The sequence below is a fragment of the Zingiber officinale genome, chromosome 5B (genome assembly GCF_018446385.1).
Source record: "Zingiber officinale cultivar Zhangliang chromosome 5B, Zo_v1.1, whole genome shotgun sequence".
In the NCBI taxonomy this organism is placed as follows: Eukaryota; Viridiplantae; Streptophyta; class Magnoliopsida; order Zingiberales; family Zingiberaceae; genus Zingiber; species Zingiber officinale.
Window position 1 is genome coordinate 127,274,955 of NC_055995.1, and position 23,655 is coordinate 127,298,609.

At 38.6% G+C, this 23,655-nt stretch overlaps 4 protein-coding genes across 5 annotated transcripts; all 4 read right to left on the reverse strand.

The window, feature by feature from the left end:
- Positions 1–580: 580 nt before the first annotated feature.
- On the reverse strand, positions 581–4,734 carry LOC121985908. 2 transcript variants are annotated; one of them, XM_042539623.1, is made up of 8 exons: positions 4,169–4,734; positions 2,981–3,014; positions 2,522–2,749; positions 2,199–2,288; positions 1,555–1,620; positions 1,376–1,467; positions 932–979; positions 581–859 (listed from the first exon to the last, which is right to left on the reverse strand). In XM_042539623.1, exons 1-8 carry the CDS (start codon positions 4,717–4,719, stop codon positions 745–747), a joined length of 1,224 nt encoding a protein of 407 aa, XP_042395557.1. In that variant the 5' UTR covers positions 4,720–4,734; the 3' UTR covers positions 581–744. The 2 variants fall into 2 exon arrangements, with proteins under 2 accessions (XP_042395557.1, XP_042395558.1); XM_042539624.1 differs by lacking the exon at positions 4,169–4,734 and adding an exon at positions 3,499–4,085.
- Positions 4,735–4,758: 24 nt separating this feature from the next.
- On the reverse strand, positions 4,759–8,029 carry LOC121985907 (dihydrolipoyl dehydrogenase 1, mitochondrial-like). The gene is made up of 2 exons (XM_042539622.1): positions 7,578–8,029; positions 4,759–6,158 (listed from the first exon to the last, which is right to left on the reverse strand). The coding sequence occupies exons 1-2, from the start codon at positions 7,920–7,922 to the stop codon at positions 4,908–4,910; spliced, it is 1,596 nt and encodes a 531-aa protein (XP_042395556.1). The 5' UTR covers positions 7,923–8,029; the 3' UTR covers positions 4,759–4,907.
- Positions 8,030–8,222: 193 nt separating this feature from the next.
- On the reverse strand, positions 8,223–12,020 carry LOC121985909 (tetratricopeptide repeat protein 1-like). The gene is made up of 5 exons (XM_042539625.1): positions 11,883–12,020; positions 10,502–10,681; positions 9,304–9,430; positions 9,029–9,142; positions 8,223–8,513 (listed from the first exon to the last, which is right to left on the reverse strand). The coding sequence occupies exons 1-5, from the start codon at positions 12,018–12,020 to the stop codon at positions 8,398–8,400; spliced, it is 675 nt and encodes a 224-aa protein (XP_042395559.1). The 3' UTR covers positions 8,223–8,397.
- A 1,062-nt stretch (positions 12,021–13,082) lies between these two features.
- Positions 13,083–20,628, reverse strand: LOC121985910 (probable prefoldin subunit 3). Its single transcript, XM_042539626.1, has 6 exons — positions 20,326–20,628; positions 20,024–20,081; positions 15,193–15,264; positions 13,722–13,841; positions 13,533–13,634; positions 13,083–13,441 (listed from the first exon to the last, which is right to left on the reverse strand). Exons 1-6 carry the CDS (start codon positions 20,466–20,468, stop codon positions 13,364–13,366), a joined length of 573 nt encoding a protein of 190 aa, XP_042395560.1. The 5' UTR covers positions 20,469–20,628; the 3' UTR covers positions 13,083–13,363.
- Between the last annotated feature and the right edge of the window lie 3,027 nt (positions 20,629–23,655).

Here is a 23,655-nt window from a genome sequence, read left to right on the forward strand (position 1 = left end):
ACTATTACTTTTAGCAAGATCACAATTGATTAATATGTAAAGAATTGGCTATGCACATGCGAAGATTGTGCTAGGATTAATTATGAATGTAAAAATTGAAAGGCAAATTTTGAACGAAGATTTACATATAATGTATGTTATATTCTTTAGGACTATATTCTTGTTCTACCTGACCAATTCCACCTAAATGATTTGAGACTTAATATTAGGTCACTTCATTTTACTTTCCATATGCTTGTGTTAAGTAGATGTGAAACTTTTTTATATTGATAGGTTTTGGATGTTGTTTAAATAGACATGAAAGCAATTTGAAACAACGTATGCACATTTAGAAGCCCACCTCTAGGAAATATTCTTAGATTTTGGATGGATGGAATCCGATACCATGTACCGATGCCATTGAGTGACTAAATTTACCTTCCATACTTCACAAAAGTTAGCTCCAAGACTTGGTTGAACATATAGAATTTGATGTTAAATTGGTTATCCTTTGCTTGGGAATAGTTGTGAACCTTTCCCCATTTCACCACCATTTTTTTTTTTTACCATTTTAAGTTCATTCACACCAGACAAGATATGATTTAGGGATCAACATCAGTTTACTTCATTTGATTACATGAGACTTGAAAGAGATACAAGCTAAAGTTCAACATAGAAATATCAATTGGAACAAACTCATGTAGAATTAAACACTAACATAATCGTCATTAATTCCAACATGTTGCGTTCTTATAATTCTAAATCTCAAGATCTTCTATATGCATGGTGAAAAATTCTTGAAAATAGTGAGTTTTTCGCACTCACAATTAATGCGTATATACCGTAACAAGGGATGTGGAGAAGTCCCAAGCATAAATACCTGCAATTTTAGTGTAGCTGTAAGAATCTTGTGCCAACAAAATGGTGGAGAAAACCATGTTCTAATACTAACCAAAGAGGAGCCCATGAAGTTGAGAGCTCAAGAAAAGGGTAGGGCCACCTGAGAAACTTACGTTAGCCATCAACTTAAATAAGAAAGCAAATAGTTTACATCTTTCTTTGACGAAAAATTAGCTCGAGGACAACAATAAAAAGTTATATTTAGGATCGGTTACATGGACTAAACTATGCTATCCTCAATTCTTTGACATAGATTGATTATAGCTGCCAATTCCAACCATTCATTTTTCCAGACACTAACGTTGATTGTATGTGGCAAAATGCAAGAATGAAGGTCGAATGCAAGTGAATAAGTTCTTGTGTGCAGTAAAGCAGTGGAGATATTTGTGTATTATATAACTACAACTAGTACTGTAAAAATGTCACCATTTTAGTTGTTGCATTGATATGTAAATGTTGGTGCATGGTAGCAAAATTTAGAAAACAATACACCCACCATGAAAATCCACAAGCGTGCAGAATCCACTGGAAGATTACATAGATACAACTCCAAAGGACAAAATATGCCATTCGAAACCATGGAAAAGGCTGTAGAACACACAGATTACTTTGTCATTTATTGAATACGTAATATCACACTTTTAGGTGAATAAATCTAGTGAGCAGGAAACTTACAAGACTGTTTAGAGTAGTATCAAGGAGAAGAAAGATAAAGTTTAGTGTATGCATGCACCCCATAAGCTGGCAAGAAAAATATGCATAACAAATCTTAGCAACATAAGGACAAACAAAGCTTTAAAAATACGAGAAACTGGAAGAGCAATATTTTAATACTCAAGAAAAGCAATAAGAATATGATCATTACTACAAGGAAATTTTCATTCTACTTTTAAAGTATACTTCTACTCTAATCATCAGCAGGCAATTATCTGGTTCTTAACTCTAACTTTGTTTTTGTGTGAGTGTGTGCTTATTTATTTGAATAGGGTTGATTTGTGACCAAATTCACAATGCTAAACTTATTCAAAATATAGATTTAATCTTAAATCTGGAGTCCGTGTAAAGAAATATCAGGAGATTAAATGCATGAACATGGAGCAATTGGATGACAATGTTTTTCAAATTCATCTTTTTAAAGATCTGGTATACTTTTAAGCTAAATATTACAAAAATAATAAACAGGATATGAAATGATTAAAGTAATACTTTTTATGCATTCAGGAATCAGAAGCTACTATAATGCCAACATATCATCGCAAAATGAAACAAGATAAAACATAAATGGCTGAAGTATAGTTTAACAAGTAAAGAGAACCCACCAAATCTAGTTTGAAATGTTCATCAGTGAGAAATGGTACTAGAAGGCCCCAAAACACAATGTCTGTCAACACAACAGCACCTGCACTAGTCTGTTCAAGTGAATGGAACAACATCATTTATAAAATTCAAGAAGATAACTGACATAAATAATTAACCTAGCTAGCAGTTCTCATGTATGGTTAAACTATGAAGAATGAAACAAATTCATAAAAGGAACACAACAAAATAGTTTGAAATGCCAAAATGGAGATGGAGATAGAAAAAACATTAAATCGAAGTTTTACAATTCTTTGTTATAGGGTCAAGCTATTGAGAAATTTACCTGATAAGCAATTAGCATAAGGTAACCCCAAAATCCAGCTTTTTGTTGATAATAACCATGCTCATAGTTGCTACGTGATTTGCTAGCATTTTTGTTTCTATTTGTTGCATTCAAAGTTACAGGTATATCTACTACAACATCTTCTTTAAGGAATGCATTTGCCTCGTCATTTTCAGTGGCACGCTTTCCATACATCCAACAACCATAAGCAGATATCACACTAGCAATCTGTAAGCATGTAAAATTGCACATACATAAGCAAGTCATATAACAAAACAAAGCATATGCCCAACCATATCCATGTTCAAAAACCCCATAAGAAATATTAATGATATGAGCAAAATGCATCCAACTATACTGAGTTAGCAAATATTGCATATAGAATATAATCACAGATAGATGGGAAAAGAAGTTAGGAAATAAAACAAAAGTCCAAAAAATAAAGGAGCCGGAACATACCAGGAAATAGATGATCACTAACAAAAATGTCCACCTGCAGGCACCAAATTTAAATAGTCAGTAGCTGGCTTGGAAGCTAATAGTCAGTAGCTGGCTTGGAAGCTAACAACAAAAATATAGAGTTGTCATGAATTTCTTTCACAAGAACCATTTAGTTACCAAGTGAAATGATAAATTTAGAAACCTCTTTCCACAGTTGATGTTCTAGCTTGAACTAGTTAGATACATTGTCGTAATGGGAAGCAATTCATACAAGGAGAAACTTAACGAAATACTACATATATTTCGACGCACTCAATCAGCTCATGACCAGACACCTGAACCAGAATCAGAAAGAGGGAACCTATGAGCACATCCGCAGGAACCATAGAATCGAATTTTATTCTTGAAGAAATTTCCCCGAAATCCTAATAAAACATTTTCTGTTCGATCGAAGCAAAAAAGAAACAAGAAAAAACATGATTTTTGAGCAAACATTCGACCACACGATGCAAACAATTCAACTAAAAAGGGCTTACTGAGTATAGAAATAGAAGGCGAAGACGCCGTCAAGGAGAAGCACCTGCCACAACAAAAAGCACAAGATCGATAGAGAAACAACTCGAAATCCTAGAAGCCAAAAGCGGCTGGCCTTCTTCCAGCACGAGAGCCAGAGATCGGAGGATCTGAGGGGGTCAGCCCTGCCCGACGAGATCACGGACACCGACACGGCGGCAGGGACGGCCAGAACCACGAGGCATACAGCCACTTGCCACCGCAGCCAGTAGGCTAGGCCTTGCTCCGCCTCGCCGACCGCCATGAGCGCAGGTGCGACGAGGGAGATCGAGACCGCAGATACGACTTACCCCTTGACGTACCTTAAGTAAACTGAGTAAGTTCACGTGTCCCATCCATTTCCTCCAATCGTGCGTCCCACCCATTTGTTCGCTGAAGTTGCCTTCGTTCCAGGTTATTCTTCGGTCCGGATGACGTGGATACCATTTTTTATTTTTTTGGAAGACCAAAAAAATAGGTGGCAAAATTGCTTTATAAAAGGGACATTTTTTTTAAAAAAATATTTATTTATTTAAAGTTGAAATTATGTTATGTAACTAAGCATGAGCTGAACGAACTCAAGTTATTTTTCCTTTCCTTCTCAAAAAATAAAAAATAAAAAATAAAAAAATAAAAATTAGCTCGGTTACCTACTCGGTGTAATACAGCATGATGCTCCAGTCGTAAGTGCGCAGATCCCAGATGAAAACGCCGATCATGGCGGCGGCCGCGGCCAGCCTCACCCCGAGGAGGGCAGCGGGGTGCACCGGCCGCCACCGGCTTATCCACAGTTCGCATCCCAATACTTCACCTGCCTCTTCTCCGCCGCCGCCGCCTCCGTCTTCGCCCCTGGACAGCAACCTACGGTATATGGAACTAGCTCGAGCTTTGCAGCTGCGCTCGCCGGCGAGGATGCAGGAGAGGGAGGCCGCGAGGGCGGCGGCGACGAGCGCGAAGCAGAGCAGATCGTACCAGTGGACGGAGAAGGCCATGGATTGGCTTGCGATCGGAACTTCTCTTCTCTCTGATTCATATCGGCGTGCGGGAGGAGGATGGGAAAACTGGTAGTTCGGACTGTGTGGTTTGCTAAGGCAGTTGACGTCAGCACGCGTTCCACGTGCAGGTTTGAAATTCAAGTTGACGTCGGCACGTTTGAAATTCAAGTTGACGTCGGCACGTTTGAAATTCAAGTTCTTCAAGAACATGTTCCACTTTGCAGAAAACATATAAAAGAAGACAACGGAAGCTATGAAGCCTGAACAAATCTCGATTGAGAGCCTCAAGCAACGATAAACGAGTACAAATTGAAATGTTCTTTTGTCAAAAGTTTAAAATTATTCCAAAAATAAATAAATAAAAAATCCAAAGATCATAATGTGGCAATAGCAAGTACTCATATGTGAATAGGCTTGTCGTATGTAGCCATGGCAGCTTCCTTCACAGCCTCACTCATAGTCGGATGCGCATGACATGTTCTAGCAATGTCTTCACTCGAGGCTCCATATTGGAGAGCCAGAACAGCTTCGTGGATGAGCTCCCCGGCATTGGGTGACATTATGTGGACGCCGAGGATCTTGTCAGTCTCTTTCTCAGCTAATATCTTCACTAACCCCTCCGCGTCGTCAATAGCCTTGGCACGGCTGTTGGCCAAGAATGGGAACTTGCCAACTCTGTATGCCAACCCCAGGGACTTCACTTGCTCCTCCGTCTTGCCAACTGAAGCCACCTCAGGGTGTGTGTACACCACTCCTGGGACCATATCATAGTCGACATGACCTTCCTTACCTGCGATGAACTCTACGCATGCAACTCCATCTTCTTCTGCCTTGTGGGCAAGCATAGGCCCTGGTATCACATCGCCAATGGCATATACTCCCGAAACATTGGTCTTGAAGTGCTTGTCAACTGTGATCCTTCCTGCCTTATCGGTTTGTACTCCGATCTTCTCTAGTCCAAGACCTGCCGTATAAGGGATGCGACCAGCAGCCACAAGAACAACATCCGCCTCAAGCGTGCTCTGTTCGCCTCCAGCTGCGGGTTCAACTGTCAACTTAACCCCATCCCCTGAAGTGTCAACCGCAACAACCTTTGTCTTGAGCATGAATTTCATTTTCTGCTTCTCAAGCATGCGCTGAAACTGCTTCCTTACCTCACCATCCATGGAAGGAACAATATCAGGTGCAAACTCAACAACAGTGACCTCAGCGCCAAGCCGTCCCCAAACTGATCCCATCTCCAAACCAATGTAGCCTGCACCAATCACCACCAATTTCTTTGGGACGGTGGTCAAAGATAGAGCTCCAGTGGACGAAACAATTTTGTTCTCGTCTATAGTAATTCCAGGGAGAGATTTCACATCAGAGCCGGTGGCAATGATGATGTTTTTGCCTTTGACAACTGTGTTTCCTCCATCAAGGGTGTCGACAGAAACTTCTGATGGTGAAATGAATTTGCCAGAACCTTTGACATAGTTTACTTTATTCTTCTTGAACAAGCCTTCAATACCTCGAGTGAGACCAGAAACAGCTTTATCTTTCTGTGCCAACATGGCAGGTAGGTCAATTTCAAGCTGAGTGAACTTAACACCATGACTTGGGAATGCATGCTTAGCTTCATGGTACATATGAGAGGAATGAAGGAGAGCCTGCAAACAAGAAAAACACATTAAGCCTAACAAAGCTTCTGAGAATGATAATCCAGTATATGTAAAACCATCCTACAGTTTTTAACAAATCAAGAAAGAAGCAGCCTTTTATATGAATCCTCAATTCCTATACATGATTGTTGCCATAAAGACATTAAAATCATCATACTTATCAGTAAGTCAAGCTGTTGCAAAAGAATTTCAGTACAAGAAGTACCATAAGAGTCTGATAACAGTTACCACATGCATATATAGATTCTTGAGGGTTTAGCTAGGCATGTCCAGAATATACATTTGCACAATAATATTGATTTTGCAACACAGCACACTGACATGTGCTAGAAGAAACATCTCTGATAAGTGATTCACTAATCCAAAGTAGAGATGAAAGTTCCCAATCCAAAAACTACATTTAGCAAGAGAGACTACTGCGAAGAAAATTGTGAAACGTGAACAAAAATAAACATGACAATAAGTCTAATACTAAGCTCCGCCTATATAGGTATTATCAAAACACTAATACATGTCTAGAGCACAGAATTCTATCTTGAATAGTATATTTGGATCACAATATGGAATTGACAAAGAATAAAATAGCCATTCTTGTGGAATAAAACCGTAGGAAAATGTATCATTGGTTTGGTTCATGGAAGAGAGTAGATATTCATTGTCATTCTAACAAAGATCTATATATTTAGAACTCTGACTACCAAAAATGGAGGGAATGACCCGAGGCATTTCTCAGCAGCATATTATTTTGGATCAATTACTTATAAGACACCTTAAATTTTAAACAAATGTATTATATTTCGACTTAACAAAATAATGATACCCTTTTTATAACAAAATTCTCAAACATAATGGTTTTATAAATACCAACAATACCTAAACTTTGATGTAAGTTGAATAATTTTTTAATCCATAAAAAATAAATATGCCACACATTCAAGCATTAGAGAATCTAATGAGGTTTCAAAATGACATATAATCCCATGTGAGAATAATTTTATGAAGAATTAATTAAAAATTGATAAGTTGTTTTTATTGGTTATTACAGACTTGAAAGTATATGATATCCTTCAGAAGTGAAAGTTCGTGATAAATTTGTTTTAATCTTAAAAGTTCATGATAGATTTAGTGATTAACTCTATTATTTTCAGCTCCTTGTCTTATATCTTGGCCGTAGAGATTCATAAAAGTATGATTAAAAAGTATATAGGGAATGCCGGAATCTATGAACTCAAAAACAAAGAGAAGAACGCATCCAAATCATTTGCTACTACTAATCCATAGACTACCCAAGCATCGGCAGTACGAGCACCCATCGATCAAATCAAGAAGGCAATCAAACACGATAGATCCAACATAAAGCCAAAAAAAAAGAGGGACGGGATAAGAGAAAAAAGGGGATAAGTTTACCTTGGAAGGGATGCAGCCAACGTTGAGGCAGGTGCCTCCGAGGGTTCCCCTCTTCTCGATACACGTCGTCTTGAGACCTAACTGCGCGGCCTTGATCGCCGCCACGTACCCCCCAGGGCCGCCGCCGATCACCACCACGTCGTTCTCGTCGCCCACTGCCGTCGCGAAGCCCCTGAAGAACACAGAGGACCGCCGCACTGCCTCCGTCCGGAAGACATCCCCGGCCCTTCGCCTCGCGAAGCTCGCCATCGCCATCGCTTCTTGTCTCGCACCCTGACGCCGTATAGAAGAGAAAGAAAAGAAGCAATTTGGTTGCTTTATAAATTGTCGGAGATTAAATATCATATAAATAGGAGCGCGAGTCCAGAGGCGAAGGGATGACTCAGTCGATCAAAACAGAGAACGACCGTCCGATAAAGATCGTACGGTTGATGGGATACATATACAAATTTTGCACATAAGTACTTGCATAGTTTAAAAATTGCAGAACGTAAATTTCTGTCTGGCTTCTCTTCCTTGTTATTTGATCTGCTCCACTGCTTTCCAGATAAAGCCACATCATCTGTTGATTACTTTCTCCACCAATTGTAAGAAGTATCATATTCCACAATAATCCACATTTTTAATTTGATCTCACGATAGAGATATCACATTAAGTTCCAGGATTTTTTTTTTTTTCAAATTTAATGGAAACATGAGAAACCTCTAACTGAGCAAAAGTTTGTCCTTGCTAACAGAATGAAAAAGCTGCTCCAGTTTTAATGTTCATCAACTGTTTAAATAATATGCTGCCAGATCTTCACACCATGTTTGGAGTGGACTACTGCTGAAAAGAGATGGAATGGGCACCGGTTTTTGGATCTTTAACAGCTTTGAAGTTGTCCAGACTCATCCCAAAACGACCCAGCAAAGAATTTCCCATCTCTTTCAACTTTCCTGCAACAAATTGATGAAAAACAAAGAAAGGAACCATTGATATTTGGAACAGTTTGACCAGTAATGCGAGGGATGAAAATGTTAAAATGAATATGTAGCATTATTAGATAAAATAACAATTATTGCCCATAGCAATTAGATTTAGATCCGATATAAGATGAAATAAGTGCAAAAAGATTGAAATTGCAAAATTATAATCAAAGACGATCAATAGATTCTATGGGTAAGATAAACTGGACCTGTTAGATTTCACTGTACGAAGGATAAAGGAAGACCAAAAATAAGTGAACTTTATATCCCTACATAGCATTCAATGGAGGATAATATCCATAAACTTAATACTAAATAATTGAGATTAACACAACTCGATCATGATGATAATGTAGGATGGTTTGCATCTAGATGCACGTCAAAATTCAATGAACATTTAATATGACTGAAATCACAAATTTGAAACATAACTGAAAGTCTATATATATCTATAAGTACAGCTAGTGGAAATGAACCAGGCTCACCGATCATTTCTTCTTTCATTTTCTCCCTTTTCTCTGCAGCAATTGGTTCTAACCGCCTTATACTATTTCTAGCTTGGTTATTTGTAGGATCCAATTCACATACCTTTTTCAAATCTGCAGAAACATTTTAGAGCAAACTTAAACAAAAATTGTCAAAGAAAAAAAAAAAGTAAGTAGGCAACGAGAGAGACAGCATATCAATTTCAGCGAATTGGTACATAAAGTAGTTTAGCAAAAAAATCTCAAGTCACCACACATTTCATGAGACAACCTACCAGCAATGGCCTCCTCATAGTTTTCGAGTTTTTCATGAGCCTCTGATCTTCTAACTAGTGCCTTTACATATGATGGATCCAGTTCAAGTGCCTTTGTGCACTCTGTTACAGCATCCTTGTATCGGTTCTGGGAAAAAAAAACAAAATGAAGTATCGACAAACAGGCTAAAATAACTAATATCTTAGGTAGAATATTTCTTCAATATAATCCTTACTAGCTTACTAACTCTCAGGTAGGAAGAGACTAAGCTTATTATCATCAATTAGGTTTGGCTTAAATTAATAGCAAAATTGTCAATCCAAGCTTGAATTGAACCACTGCTAGCATGTTTTGGCAGGGCAATTGTGCGTGGACATAAATAGAATGTATCTTAACCATATTGTAAAAAATGCCACAATAAACAATAACAATGATTATAACAGGAAAATATTGTGACTAATGTGTACTCATATTTTATCTTATGATCTGATCCATAAAAAGAAGCAGCATGTACAAATTTCTCCTTTAGGGAACCCTTAAGTGCCAAATTGATAGGTAAGCATAACATGAACATGCTTCTCCATAAAAATCATATTAGTTCCACAACATTTTCATCTTTAATTCCAAAAGAAACAAAAAAGTTGAATTTAGATTCACTTTGTCCTTTTAATTTTTCTAACAATTTTAGAATGATCATTATTCAGTTATTATGCAGAAGAGTAAGTCTCTCAATGACCAATATAAAAAAAGAAAGGAAGATCAATTCCCATGAAGTGTATAATTTGACTCTCAAAGTGTATAATTTCAGAAGAAAAGGGATCAACTTTTGATGACATATTCCGGCTAATTCTTAACCAAGAAAAATACATAAAAATGTCTCATTATATCAAATAACAAAACAGCCAATACTATACACAAAACACTGTCTCTTTTACACCCTGAAAGTAACAAAGTAGTTGTAATTTCCAAATAAATAGCTACCAATGTTTGTAAAATAAATAATAACATGAAGATAGTGTTTACGAAGACATATACATTGAAGGTAGCAGAAGTTCAGCAAATTTAAGATTAACTTAGTTCTACTCTCAATGTTTGTCAACAATATTTGCCCGGGGTTAGTCTCCTAACAGTTCCTATCAAGGGATTACTGTTGGCTAGAAATAAGAAGAGCTAGGTACCAATATTATTGGCATAAATTTCAAATATGGAATGACTTACCAATTTCATGAAACATGCTGCTCGGTTTCCATGAGACATAGAGCAAACATCTGCAGATGAAGGTAGCTCAGAAGCAATTTGCAAAGCAATCTCATACTGCAAGAGTGCATCCTCATATTGCCCAACCCTAAAGAGTTTGTTCCCTTCTTCCTTTGCATCATTTGCTTGCTTAAGAGCTTTCTGTAACACAAAGAAAACTTTTAACTCAGTTGCAGACTAACACCATGGTAAGGTGTAAGTCAGTTTGAATCAGATAAGGTTTTTTTTTAGTGTTCTATTTCGGTACAGAATAGAGATATTCTTTTTATTTGTAAGCTGTTATTCATTATTAAATTAATTGATCATTATTAGTTAGTATAAATAAAAAAAAGGGCAGCTCGATGCACGAAGTTTACCATTGCGCCAAGACTCCCCTTCTATTAGTTAGTATAAATAGTAATGAATAATTGTAGTTGGTAAAACTAGTCTACCTATAACGAGAGAAGAATTTTTTTGTTTAATTATTCAAATTTTTGTGTGTTAGCATGAACATTCTAGAATATTGTAAATGTCCAATTTACTAATGTTGAAGCATAAAAGCAGCTTGTTAATTGTTGCATTTCCTGGAAAATTAAATTTGAAAGTGTGATTAGGTGTTTTAGAATAGTAAATTCAGGACTCCTACCTCTAGAAACAAGCTGCTTTTACAAGTCATATCTGTACACAACCTTCAATCGAGAGTATCTAATTGCTTACAATTGACGTGGACTTAGATTTAAAATGGTAATTGAGTTATGATAAAAAAGCACTGATATATTTGTTTTAATAACCAAATTCAAAACAAGCTTCTTTATGCCTACAGGCCACTCATGTGTTTGGCATCCATTGGATGTATACTAAATGCAATAAATAGTAAGGTAACAAAATTCATGTCCTAAATAAAGAAAGATAATTTTTGGCTCTTGTGAAATTTATGAATAAAATGTTAAGGATTGATTGGACAAGACCCAGAAAATTTATTTGCAAGTTCACAGAACCCCAAAGGATGACCAGTATCATTCAGACAATCAATCAAACAAAAATCTGAACACCGATTATGCAATGTTCCTAATTCACCGCACTGTCCTAATCAACTTGGTTCGACACGGAATTTAGTGGAACTATTTAACACTAATAATCAAATCTTTTCACAACAATTTGAAGCTTCAGCTTATCAGAGAAAGCCCAGGAGGGAAACCCCACTTTTATTCAGTTTACAACGTGAATAAAAAAAAAATTTACTGAAAGATAATAAGACGATCAGTGTTCATCGTAGAAAAAGGAGATCAAATCCCGAAGACGATAGTGCAGAACTCGAATCCGAGGTCAAACTGCATTAAAAGAGGAGATCAAAATGTCGTACCTCCCTCAACTGCTCATCCGTGAGGGCGTCCTCAAAGGACTCCTCATCGCTGCCGTTTTCCCCTTGCGCCGGATCCTCGCCAGGCGAGGCGTTGGCAGGGACTTTCTGGGTCTCAGGTTCTTGCTCGATCACAACCATGTTTCCTCCCGCTGGGCAAATAGGAACCGAATCGAAGATTTGAAACGGGTTCTGCCGATGCGATCACCGATCAGGAGACGAGGATCAACAGGAGGAGACTTCAACGATTTTGCAGACGCTTCGAGAAAAAGATCAGGATTTATAATAAATTTAAAACCACCTTTTTCTTCCATTAAAACAAATAAAAAACAAAAAAATTCTATAAATATCTTAATTAAAATTAATTTAATATTAAAATAAAAATAATGATATGTAAAATTCTAAATTTCTAACAAAGTGCTCCGTGGTTGAATTTGAATTTAAGTAGCAACAAAATCGACCGAGCAAATTAATAACGGGTTATAATGCGCATATTAAATCTTAAATTTTTAAAATAATAATTTTTAAGTCAGATTAAATCATAAAACACATAATACATCTACAATTAATTCTAAGAAGAACTCATGCTAACCCAATTTCAAACTCAAAAATATCATTTAAATCTTTGTAAAAGGCTTTGAACAATTTTAATATTAAAAACATTTCATATCATAATAAAATTATAGCTACTATTACAGCAGGGATCTCCTGGTCCGCAAATTGTGGACCAGGGGATGGTCCACTGATCTGGACCTTTGATTTGAATGGACCCCATCTTTAAATAAGTGGGGTTTATTTAAATCAAAGGTCCACGTGTAATGGACCATCCCCTGGTCCGCAATTTACAGACCAGGAGATCTGCTCCCCTACTATTATATCAACTCAATTGTGAAGCACGGATCCTCTGGTCCGCAAATTACGGACCAGAGGATGATTCATTTTTTTACACCGTTGATTTGGATAGACCCCACTTATTTAAAGATGAAATTCATCCAAATCAAGGGTTCCCATATAGTAGACCATCCTCTGATCCACAATTTACGAACCAAAAGATCCCAACTGTCAATTGTGTCAGCTATACGTGCAATTCAATTGTGTCAGCTATAAAATCATAGATGCTGTAACTATATATAACAATTACGATTTAATAATTACTGTAACAATAGATGCTAAAACTATATATAATAATTATGATTTCATAGGTACTGTAACATTTCCAATTAGATAGGAGATAGAATAATCACGTGAACAACACTCTAAAAATTATCATTTTACAAAGGGTGGGATGCTGCCTAAATCCAATAAAAATCCCATGCAGTGACAAAATTGTTTATGAACACGAAACTAAATCCAATAAACCACATCAAACATTCTCACAATGAATGTCTTAGCTGGACATCGATGAATCAGTCATTTGCTCGTGCGGAGTAAAGACTCAGATATGATGCATAAATACTGCTGGTTCTGGAAGCTAATGCAAAACTTTAGGATTTGGATTCTTTTACCGCTTGTTTAATTCTTCTCTGATGAACATCCCAATTGTAGACTCGAGCAACAGTAACCTGGGCAGGATCACAAAGTCGAGAATTAAAAATTTGAATGGATTTGCCACCTTCATTTTTGGTTGCGTTTTTTTACACGCAAACTTCGTACCTGAGTTATGGTCACTTGATCCCTTAAGAACTGCAAATCACCAACAAGGACTTCTAGGCTGGCTTTGGCATTTTCCAAGTTCTTTTCTAGGAGCGATTTTGCCTATGAACATTAAAATATATCAGAGCTGGAAGATTCCTAGCATATACGAATATTAATTGAACGAAAAATGTTATAGCTCTGACTAACCTCTTCTAGGGAATACTCAAGCATGACATTTGCGCCCAACCAAAGGCAAACAGAATTGTGATCCTCAATTTTTGTTCGAGCATAAATACCTTCAGCCACTTCGAAATCAGTAATTAGTGCCTGCAATTAATTCATTACCCAGAAGGTTATACTAGCACCATATTCCAAGTAGTGAATAGATGGCAAAAGGTATAAACTTCAAGAAAGTTAATAGAAAAGGAACTCAAGATAATGAAAAAAATATAACCCAATTTTTTGGGCCAATATTGAGTGTTATTCTAAGAACAAAGATTCTGAAGTTAACTTCGAGTTACCAGTGCTTCATTGAGTATATAACCAAGAGTAAGAGTGGTGCCCAACGAGATGCAAGATTAAAGAAGGATTTTAGGATATGTTAAGGTGTTTTAGTTAATTATACTAGTGATAAAAAAAGAGAGAAATTAACAAACAGAAGAGGAAAATATAGATCAGTCAACACATTCATATGGCTGCTTAAAATTTCCTACAATGATTATCAGTAATCTAGAAACTCACCGGAATGAAGCCTTACTTCTACATAAGGTAACATTTTTCACCAAAGCATCCTAGGAATAACCTTACGGAAACTCACCTGGATTATAAAATATAATTATTTGTAGCATTTGATTAATACATGCTTGTCTATGATTTTAAATAATGATAATAATATTTAGGACCCGTCAATGCAGGAGACACATAATCAACTCCATACATGTAAACTAAGTGAATAAATATCTCAGATTATAGTCTTCAGCTTATTAAAGCCTTCAATAACAGAAAGGAAAAAAAAAACTTTTAACAACGATTATTCTAAAGCCTCTAGAAACCAAGTCAATAATTGCCTAATTCATAACCTTGAAGCAAGCGACATATGGGAGAAAAGATTGTAAAACAAATTCATAACCACACATGGACATGCTTTTGCCAGTGATCAACTAGTGCATTCCATACAATATTGCGAAACTGTGTATACAAGTCTCCATGATATAAAATAACAGTTTGCATTGTGGATCCTCCTTTCTGATAAAGCATTTTAAATATACATCAATGTGCCAAGCAAGAAAAATATATAAGAAAACAACTGGTGTTCAATGACATGACAGGAATGCTCCAACCTTCAAGATAGGACTGATAAGACAAACATTGCCTAGTAATGGATTCAAGGTCAAACTCATCCTGCAAAAAGTAATCATTCAAAGATAAAGAAAATATAGAAAAAGAAAGTTGACAGTGGCCTCAGAGTAGGAAAGACCCAAAAGGACACTATGCAGTCAAATAGAGCTACTCATGGTCCACGTAACTGTCATCCTTCAAACTAATTCAAGGAAAGTTGATGATACTGAAATTGATACTTTGATCGATCTTGAAACATGTGGTCAACAAGAAATAGAAACATTTTAACCTGCATAAATTGCATAGACCATAAAAGATTAATAAACTTCTTGAAACCAACCTCCTCAGCTGCTTTCTTCGTTTCCAACATAGCAACAACATCCAAGCACTTCTCAATATCAGGTATTTTTGCCTACAAAAAACTTAAGTTAGCTTTTACAAAAATCTTTGGGGCCAACTGAGTGAGCAAAGCAATGGCCTATGTTTCACTACATGAAGAAACAAGTTTTTAGAATCCATATTCCTTTCATTTTTTTTAATAACTTTCACAAACATAAATTTTTTAAAATAGCATGACTACTCTTATAGTTCCAATTGGATAAGTTGTTACTGGTTATGGATATGAAGTGCGACAAAAAATAGAGGTTCAAGATATATTTACTGAAAGGAATTTGCAATGAAGCATTTTTTTTCTTCTAAAAGCTGAAATTGAGACAAGTTTGAATGATTTCCCTGCTCTTTTGGGTGTTTTTCATTGCAGATTTTAAAGTTGAATGAAATTGCTTAACATCAGTAAGTACTTTGTCATTCCAATTCCAATAGCAAATATCATACCAGTAAAAATGTCATTCCATTTTTTATCAAGTTGAATATAGGAATTGAAATGTAAAAAATACTTAATGTTCTAATTTGAGCATGCCTGTACAAAGTATATATTTCTATGTAATTTTTATTCTAGGAAAAAAATTTATTCAATTGCATGAAAGTTTTGGCAATTTGGCTTGAAATATTTTATTATAAAACTGAATTCTAACCCATCACCCAGTGATACAGTTAAACAATCTTCTTCGTGTTACTACCCCAAGATAGTTTTAATGTGATCAACCAAGTCAGATTAAGTCCGGTTGGTTTTTAATCTCTGTGTCTAAGTGTACAGGAACTTAGGAGCATAGGAAGTCGAGCGAAAGATGCAGCTAGCGAGAACGACGACACGAGAGAGAGCCGACGAGTTCGGTATGTCTAAGGGACGAGGTGCTGTGGAAGAGTACGCGGGCGGACGAGAAGGAGGTGCGCGATGCTTCCGAGGGACGAGAAGCCAAAACGGAAGATTGCTTGAGGACCGGAAGTTGGATTCGGGTGAGCCCTATTCCGGATGGCCGAGATCACCTAAGAGAGCGGAGCCGGAGCGGAAGATCCGGACCAATGTGAGCGGGACCGGAGCGAAAGACCCGGACTCCGGGTGGTCCAAGCGCCTGGAACCCTTTCGGGCGCTCGGAACCAAAAAGTTAGCCATCTGCGACGTGGCGCGTCCCACTGCGTCGGGGATAAACTTTTATCCCATTCCAGGCGCCTGGAACCCTTCCAGGCATCCCGAACAGGGCTATAAAAGCAGTCCTGCTCCCAAAAGATAAACACAACAAGAAAAAGAGAGAAACAACACTTGTAATTGATTTAGTTTCAGTTTAGCTTTCTAGTTGTGAGATTTAACTGCTGTAAGAGGCTTCTCCGTCCGAAGAAGATATTAGTGCGTGATCCTGTCCAAGAGCTGAGTCGATGGACGCTAGGGATGTGGTGCTCCTGTTGACTGGTAGAGGACTATGAGGGCGTAAGTCTCCTGCTGACGTGGACCTGCAAACACAACGCCGAGCCGGGGAGGGGTTCCCCGGCGATGGCCCTCTGACGCTCAAATAAGATCTCCGACGACGAAAAAAGGAGTAGAGCCGAAAAAGAAACGAGAACTGTAGCTACAGTATATATGTGTGCATACCTCCGTCGAAGTCTGGTCCTTATATAGGGCTCCCCAGAGGCGTGCGCACGCAAGGCGCGCGCACGCTCCCCAAGACGCGCACATGCTCCCCGAGGCGTGCGCACGCCTCAAAGCATACCTGGAATGGATGTGTCAGAAAAGCGTGCACGACGCCATACCTTAATAGCACGAGCATATCTCTGACGTGGCAGTGAAAGTTTCCCCCGTACGATTCTCTGTCTAACCATGCTGTCGGTCATGCCTCTTGTCGATGACACTGGTTTCTAGGAAGATATCGCCAACTGCTCCCTTTGTCCTTTACCGGGTCGAGCGTAGGAACCGCTCGGCTAGCACCTTTACCTGGCCGAGAGAAGGGACTTCTCGGCTAACGCCCTCCCGGCGCCACCAAGGTCGGACCGACTCGGATGTCTGCTCGGCCGATGATTTGATGTCCGACTCCGCCCTATCGAGAGAGGGAGCCTTAATTGCCGAGTCGATGCTGTGTTCTTGGTTAGCCGAGCGGATGTCCGCTCGACCTTCATCTCTTCCTGTTTTGCCTTATGAGCATCGGAAACTCGGCGTTAGGCCGAGCTGTCGATATGCCAGGTCGGCTATTCTCCCCGCCACTGGGGAAGGTAGCTCACCCGATCGGCCGCCTGCCCTGGATGTTGACCGCTTTGACTTCCTATCGGGCGGGCCTCGTCTTACCATCGGATCAGTGCGCTTTCCACTTCCTTAGATTAACAACATCTCCGGTTGTAACCAAGTAATTCGTTGTGCCTAGTCTTTTTTAGCTTCTTAATTATTTTTATGCAAGTGTTAATTTTGTTAAACCTATAAAGTTTGAGGAAGGTTTTTCGTTTTGTCTTTACAGGACTATTCACCCACCTCTAGCCGGCCGCCAAGGATCCAACACTTCGGATAATTCGTCCAACCCAAGAATAACTATAATGTCTTGAAGTTCTTTGCAATGTTGTGAAGTTTGCTTAACTCTTTGCACAGTTTCGTAATGTTCCTCACCAACAATTCGAGATTGTAACATAGTTGACGTTGGATCCAAAGGATTCACTGCAGGATAAATACCTTTGGCAACTAACCCACTTGATGGTACGGTAGCATCCAAATATGCAAATGTGATCATTATATAGTGGAATTTTGCTGAGGTATTTTAGGTATCCAGAAGCACTCTCCTAGGACATAATACATTGACTTCGGTAACTTAAAGGTATTTGCCTTGTCCACATTCTATATAGTGGTCAAATCTAATACCCATTATCTGATCCTCAGCCTATATACCAAATGACAGCCAACTCATGCTTTGATATAATCATATTCTGCAGTGTAACAAGACATTATATATAATTTCAACTTCTATCTGTTGATATATACATATTTCACATTCTACCTGCAAAATGATCTCGCTTATTTGATTCCTGAAACCATAGTACATGATCAACTCATCTTATGGTTGATTAAATTCCTATACAATACATAAACACCTCTCATTAAATTTGTGACATTTAATGTTCCAGGCATTACATTGTTTCATTTGGTGTCCAAAGAAGCATTGGCTTAGTCTATTAGGTTCATCCATCTCCGCATCTTCTTATGGTGATTTTAAACTTGCCATCAAGTTCAAAGGTCAAAAAGTGATATAATAGACTAGCTTGAGGTCAGACTAATGTTTGGTATTAATAGTGATTTTGTGAAACCACTAGGTGGTTTGCAGCAAAATATACTGCCATGAATATGGCATTCACAACTTCAAAGTAAGGCATTTGTTGAAAATGATTTCTTTTAGTTTAGTCATTATAAATCAAAGTATCATTCTTGCAATTTTTTCATTTTATAACATAGATAATTTGTTTTAACTCATTCCTTTTTTGATTCAGATAGCATGATTAGCAAGCATAGAAACCACCAACTGCAGCATAGCACAGGTGATCACACTAGTAGAATTTATTGATTATCATCAGATAATCACAACTGCTATAGGATTTTTTTTCCCAATTTTATATCTATTCGAGATACACCTAACTATTCTTGGATAATAGTATTTTATTTACTCTTTTCTTGTAATCTCATATATCCATCTTAGCATTCTAGTGTATTGGTCTTTCCGAACTGTCAATGCTCTGACACAAAGTAACATTCATCATGCCATTACTGTAACACAAGTCAAGTGAATCCCAACTATTTGAGGTATGCTACAAGAATGTTATCTCCCCACTAAATTCTATGTTGGTTGTACCATAACTTATAATCCATTTTTAGCCTAAGCGGCACTTGGCGATCACAAGAAACTTTAGAAGTTCCTCATTATGTTAACCACACTATTTATCCATCTATTTATATCTTCATCAATATTTATTCCTATTGAATAATAAATAAAAAATATTTAAAACCCTTAATTGCAGAAATTCCGACCATCCAATTTAACAAATATCCCAAATATCCCACTTTTCCATTTTCATGTTGTTCAAACTACATTTCATATACTTTGTTCAACTTCTTCTTACTAAGCTTTTAGTTCTGGAAGCTCATTTTTATTTAAGCTTCAAATTTTTTATATTTAGACGCACATCAATAGCACAAGCATATGTCAAATATCACTAGCAAATTTATTTTTCAATATGAGAAAAAGATAATGACTTGAAACTAACCCTTAACATAAACCTACATTTATAGAATCATGCCATACTCCTAGAAACTTTAATACCATCCTGTAATCATGGACTAAGTCAATCATACCATACTAAGTCAATCCTGCAATCATACTTTGCAATAGCCCACAACACACAAGAATTCTTTATTACCTGTCCAAGGCAACTTTTGGAGATTGACTAGACCATCCTCAAATCAGAGTCTGAATGATGAATGGTATCTAACATCACTTAAGTAACGACTTCTTAGTCCTTGGAACAAATATGGTTAAAATTCATGATCATCATATTGTTTATAGTTTCCCCTTCATCTTTTTCATCCATGCTTAGGTGAGGGCGTTAACCATTACCGGTGGTGCCATCATTTATCAAAAGTTCTCTCCCAACAATTCAATGAAAAAAAAATATCTTCTATCATTTTAAAGTTTAGCGAGGTAGAATATATATCAGAAACCTCAAATCAGACAGATGGCTTTGTTAAGTCGAACAATAACATAACAGCAACTTAAAAAAAAAGGAAGAAACAAAGAAGTGTAACAAACCTGAAGATCCCGTTGCTGAGCCAAAAGTTTCATCTCCACAATTTTGTACTGTTGAAGCCTGAGATGAACAGTAGGTCGCTTGTTTACGAAACCAGCAATCATACAGAAGATATCAAATTATTAAAAGCTTGCTTTGTTGAAGAAACAGAAGGTCATCCGTACTAGGTGTTTACGAGAAACAATAAAGAAAAATAAAGCCTATCAGAGTGGCAGTCTCGATAGGATCCGCCGCCGTGTAGAAGCAAGCCATCAGATGGGAACAGAAAAGGGGGGAAGCACGGAGAGATTCAAAAAGAAGATACCTTTCTTGGAGGAAACCTAGCGAGGAGTTGACATCAAGGCCGGATTGCTTGAGATAAGCTTCAACGTCCTCCACGAAGGAAGCTGCGGGGATGCCCCTCCTCTCAGTGACAGCGGCGGTAGAAGCAGAGGCCGACACCTCCATCGGCGAGGAGACAGGAAAGAAGGTAGGACTCCGGTTCCAGTAATCGTCGATCCGGGAGCTCGTCCTCCTATGGTCTTCGTTGATCTCGAATCCCTAATCGGCTTCATGGGTAGCTAAGCTGGATCTCTTCAAGTATCTCTAGGGTTCGGGTACATTTCATTCAGAACGGATTAAAATAAAACTTTTAAAATATAATATAAAAATTACACTAAATTAATTAATTAATTCAGGAAGAAATTTGATTAAGAGCCCGACCATTCGAACCATTCGAGAGGGTAATGTAATTAATAAAATTTGTAATATAATTATATTATATTATATTATTATGTTGGCCAAAAAAATTGTATGGAATCTTTGATTACATCGATGATTATATTATCTTATTTGATATTTATTATTCATCGTCGCTTCCTCCCCTTTCCGCTCATGCATCGACCATTTCCACTATTCTTCCTTTGCTACTGTCGCCGCGACATTACCCTTCCTCCTTGGCCCCTTCTCCCCCAACCCCCAGTTCTCGTCTCCCTGCTTCCCCACTTCATTCACAATCCTCCTCTTCTTCCCCCTTCAGCCCCACCTCTGCCACGGTCATTGCCGCCATAATTAACTCTAACTTAAACTCATAAAAGGTGAACCAATGTGGTGTAAGTACCCCCGAGATAGTTTTGACATGGTCAACCGAGTTAAGTTGAGTCTTGTATATGTTTGATGTCTTAAGTTTAAGTGTGCAGGGATTTAGGAGCACAGGAAGTCGAGCGAAAGACGCAGCTGTTGGTGCGGGTAGCACTAACGGTCTAACCTAGGTTTTGATGAATGACAAAATAGGTTAAGTTAGTTTTGTTGTTATCTGACACTTTGATCAAGTGTGCAGGAGAAGTCCAGACAGGTCGACGGGCTGACCGGATGTCTGGCATGAAGTCCAGCTAGGTCGACGGGCTGACCGGATAGCTAAGGGTCGACGTGACACCTGGCGAGAAGTCCGATTAGGTCGACAGGACTTGACAACCGGTCCGGGTCGACGGGGTGGCCGGACGCTTGGCGAGAAGTCCAGACGGTCGACGGGCTGAGCCTCAGGCGGTAAGTGAGGTAAGTCACCGGAGGGGATGATGAGGACGCGTTCCCGGGAAGGGAACATTAGGCGTCGATCCGGCTTAGATCCATTTCGGATGTCTAAGTTGAGATCGTGACTAGATTCCGGTCTCGGAAAGACGGAATCTAAGTCATACTCTTTGCTATTACTTTGTTGAACTTTAATTGTGCTAACAATCTGTTTTACAGGATATATATTTGCCTCCGGACTAACGTTTGTCTTGCAGGACGGATTCTGCGGGAAAACAGGGTCCGGGCGCCCGGGAGGGATCCGGGCGCCCGGGAGGCAAACTTTATCCTGATTGTGCATCGCCACGTGGAGCATCTCGGTTTGAGCAGCTACGTCACATTCCAGGCGCCCGGAAGGAATCCAGGCGCCCGGAGCAACATATAAAAGAAGCCCCAGGCAGGAGCTTCAGAATCAATCAATATGAGAACTCTTCTACTGCTGGTCTTGCTGCTCGACGTTCAGTGCGACGCCAACTAAGCTCCGACAAAGCGCTCCTTCGGTTATTTAATTTCCTTGTCGGTATTGCTTTATTTTCACTAGCAGTTCCTGTGTTCATTTTTGTAACTATATTCGAATTGTTAGTGATTGCCCAACGAAAGTGGTCAAGGACCACGGGCCTTCGAGTAGGAGTCGTCACAGGCTCCGAACGAAGTAAAAAACATCTGTGTCTATTTTACTTTTCCGCTGTGTTTATACTCTAAATTTTCGAATCGATATTCACCCCCCCCTCTATCGACTCTAACGGTCCTACAAGTGGTATCAGAGCAGGTACCGCTCTGATTTGGTGCAACCACCAATCAGACTGGGGGTGAAATTCTTTCTTTTTTCGGTCTTCAGTTTTACACTCAAACTCCAAACTGGTTTATCATTTTTTTTTCAATTAGAGCTAAATTGGTGCAACACCAATCTAGATTTTTCTACTATTTTTTCTTCCCGCACTACTAATCCAAGACCAAGTCTTGGGATATTTTTTTCGGTTATTTACCTGTGCACAGAATGTCCCAACAAGAAGGATTCAGCACGGTACGACCTCCACTCTTCAACAGGGATGACTTTCCGTACTGGAAGAAGCGCATGGAGGTCTACCTCAAAACAGACTTCGACCAGTGGATGAGCATTACGAGACCCTACAAAATTCCGACAGACACCTCCGGGAATATACTGGATCCTGAAGACTGGACAGCTGACTTGAAGAAGAAGGCGTCAACAGAAAATAAAGCGATCAACACTCTACAGTGCGGACTAACAAGAGAAGAACTAAACAGAGTCGGTCCACACAAAAACGCTAAAGAACTGTGGGACAAATTGATCGAGCTGCACGAGGGAACGAGCGGCGCTAAGGTAACAAAACGAGACCTGCTTTTAAATAAAATTTTTAATATAAAAATGCAGGAAGGAGAAACAGCGAATCAACTCCACGCGAGGATCAAGGACATCCTCAACGGGCTTCATGCGATAGGCCACCAGATGGAGAATAGAGACTTAATAAGGTACGCATTAAACGCCTTTCCACGTAATAGTTTGTGGGCATCAATAGTGGATGCCTACAAAATTTCTAAGAATCTTTCTAAATTAAAATTAGATGAGCTTTTCTGTGAATTAGAATTACACGAACAAACTAATGCTGGAGCCGAGAAAGGTATAGCTTTATTTGCAGGTTCCTCCAAATAAAAGAAAAGCAAGCCTGAATTTGAAGAAGAATCTGACCAAGACTCTGAAGACGAAGAACACCTGGTGAACTTGGTAAGAAAAATGTTCACCAGGAGAAAGAGGAGCTTCAGCAAAAGAACTTCAAAAGATCTCTCAACAAGAACAAAAAATCGAGACTTACTACTGAATAATACAAGAACGAATGCCCAAAATGAAGTTTGACAAACCAAACCCAACCAAAAGAAGGCACTCAAAGCAACGTGGGACGACTCCTCGGACGAATCGGAGGAAGAAGAGCGGAAACATCAGAGTCACCTCGCACCGATGGCCCACGAAGCTGAAACAGAAAGATGGGTCCGAACCCGAAACAAGCCACGAGTCCGTACTCGTTTCCGAAGGCTCGAATGAGGTATATTTTAATTTAAACAAAATTTTTTT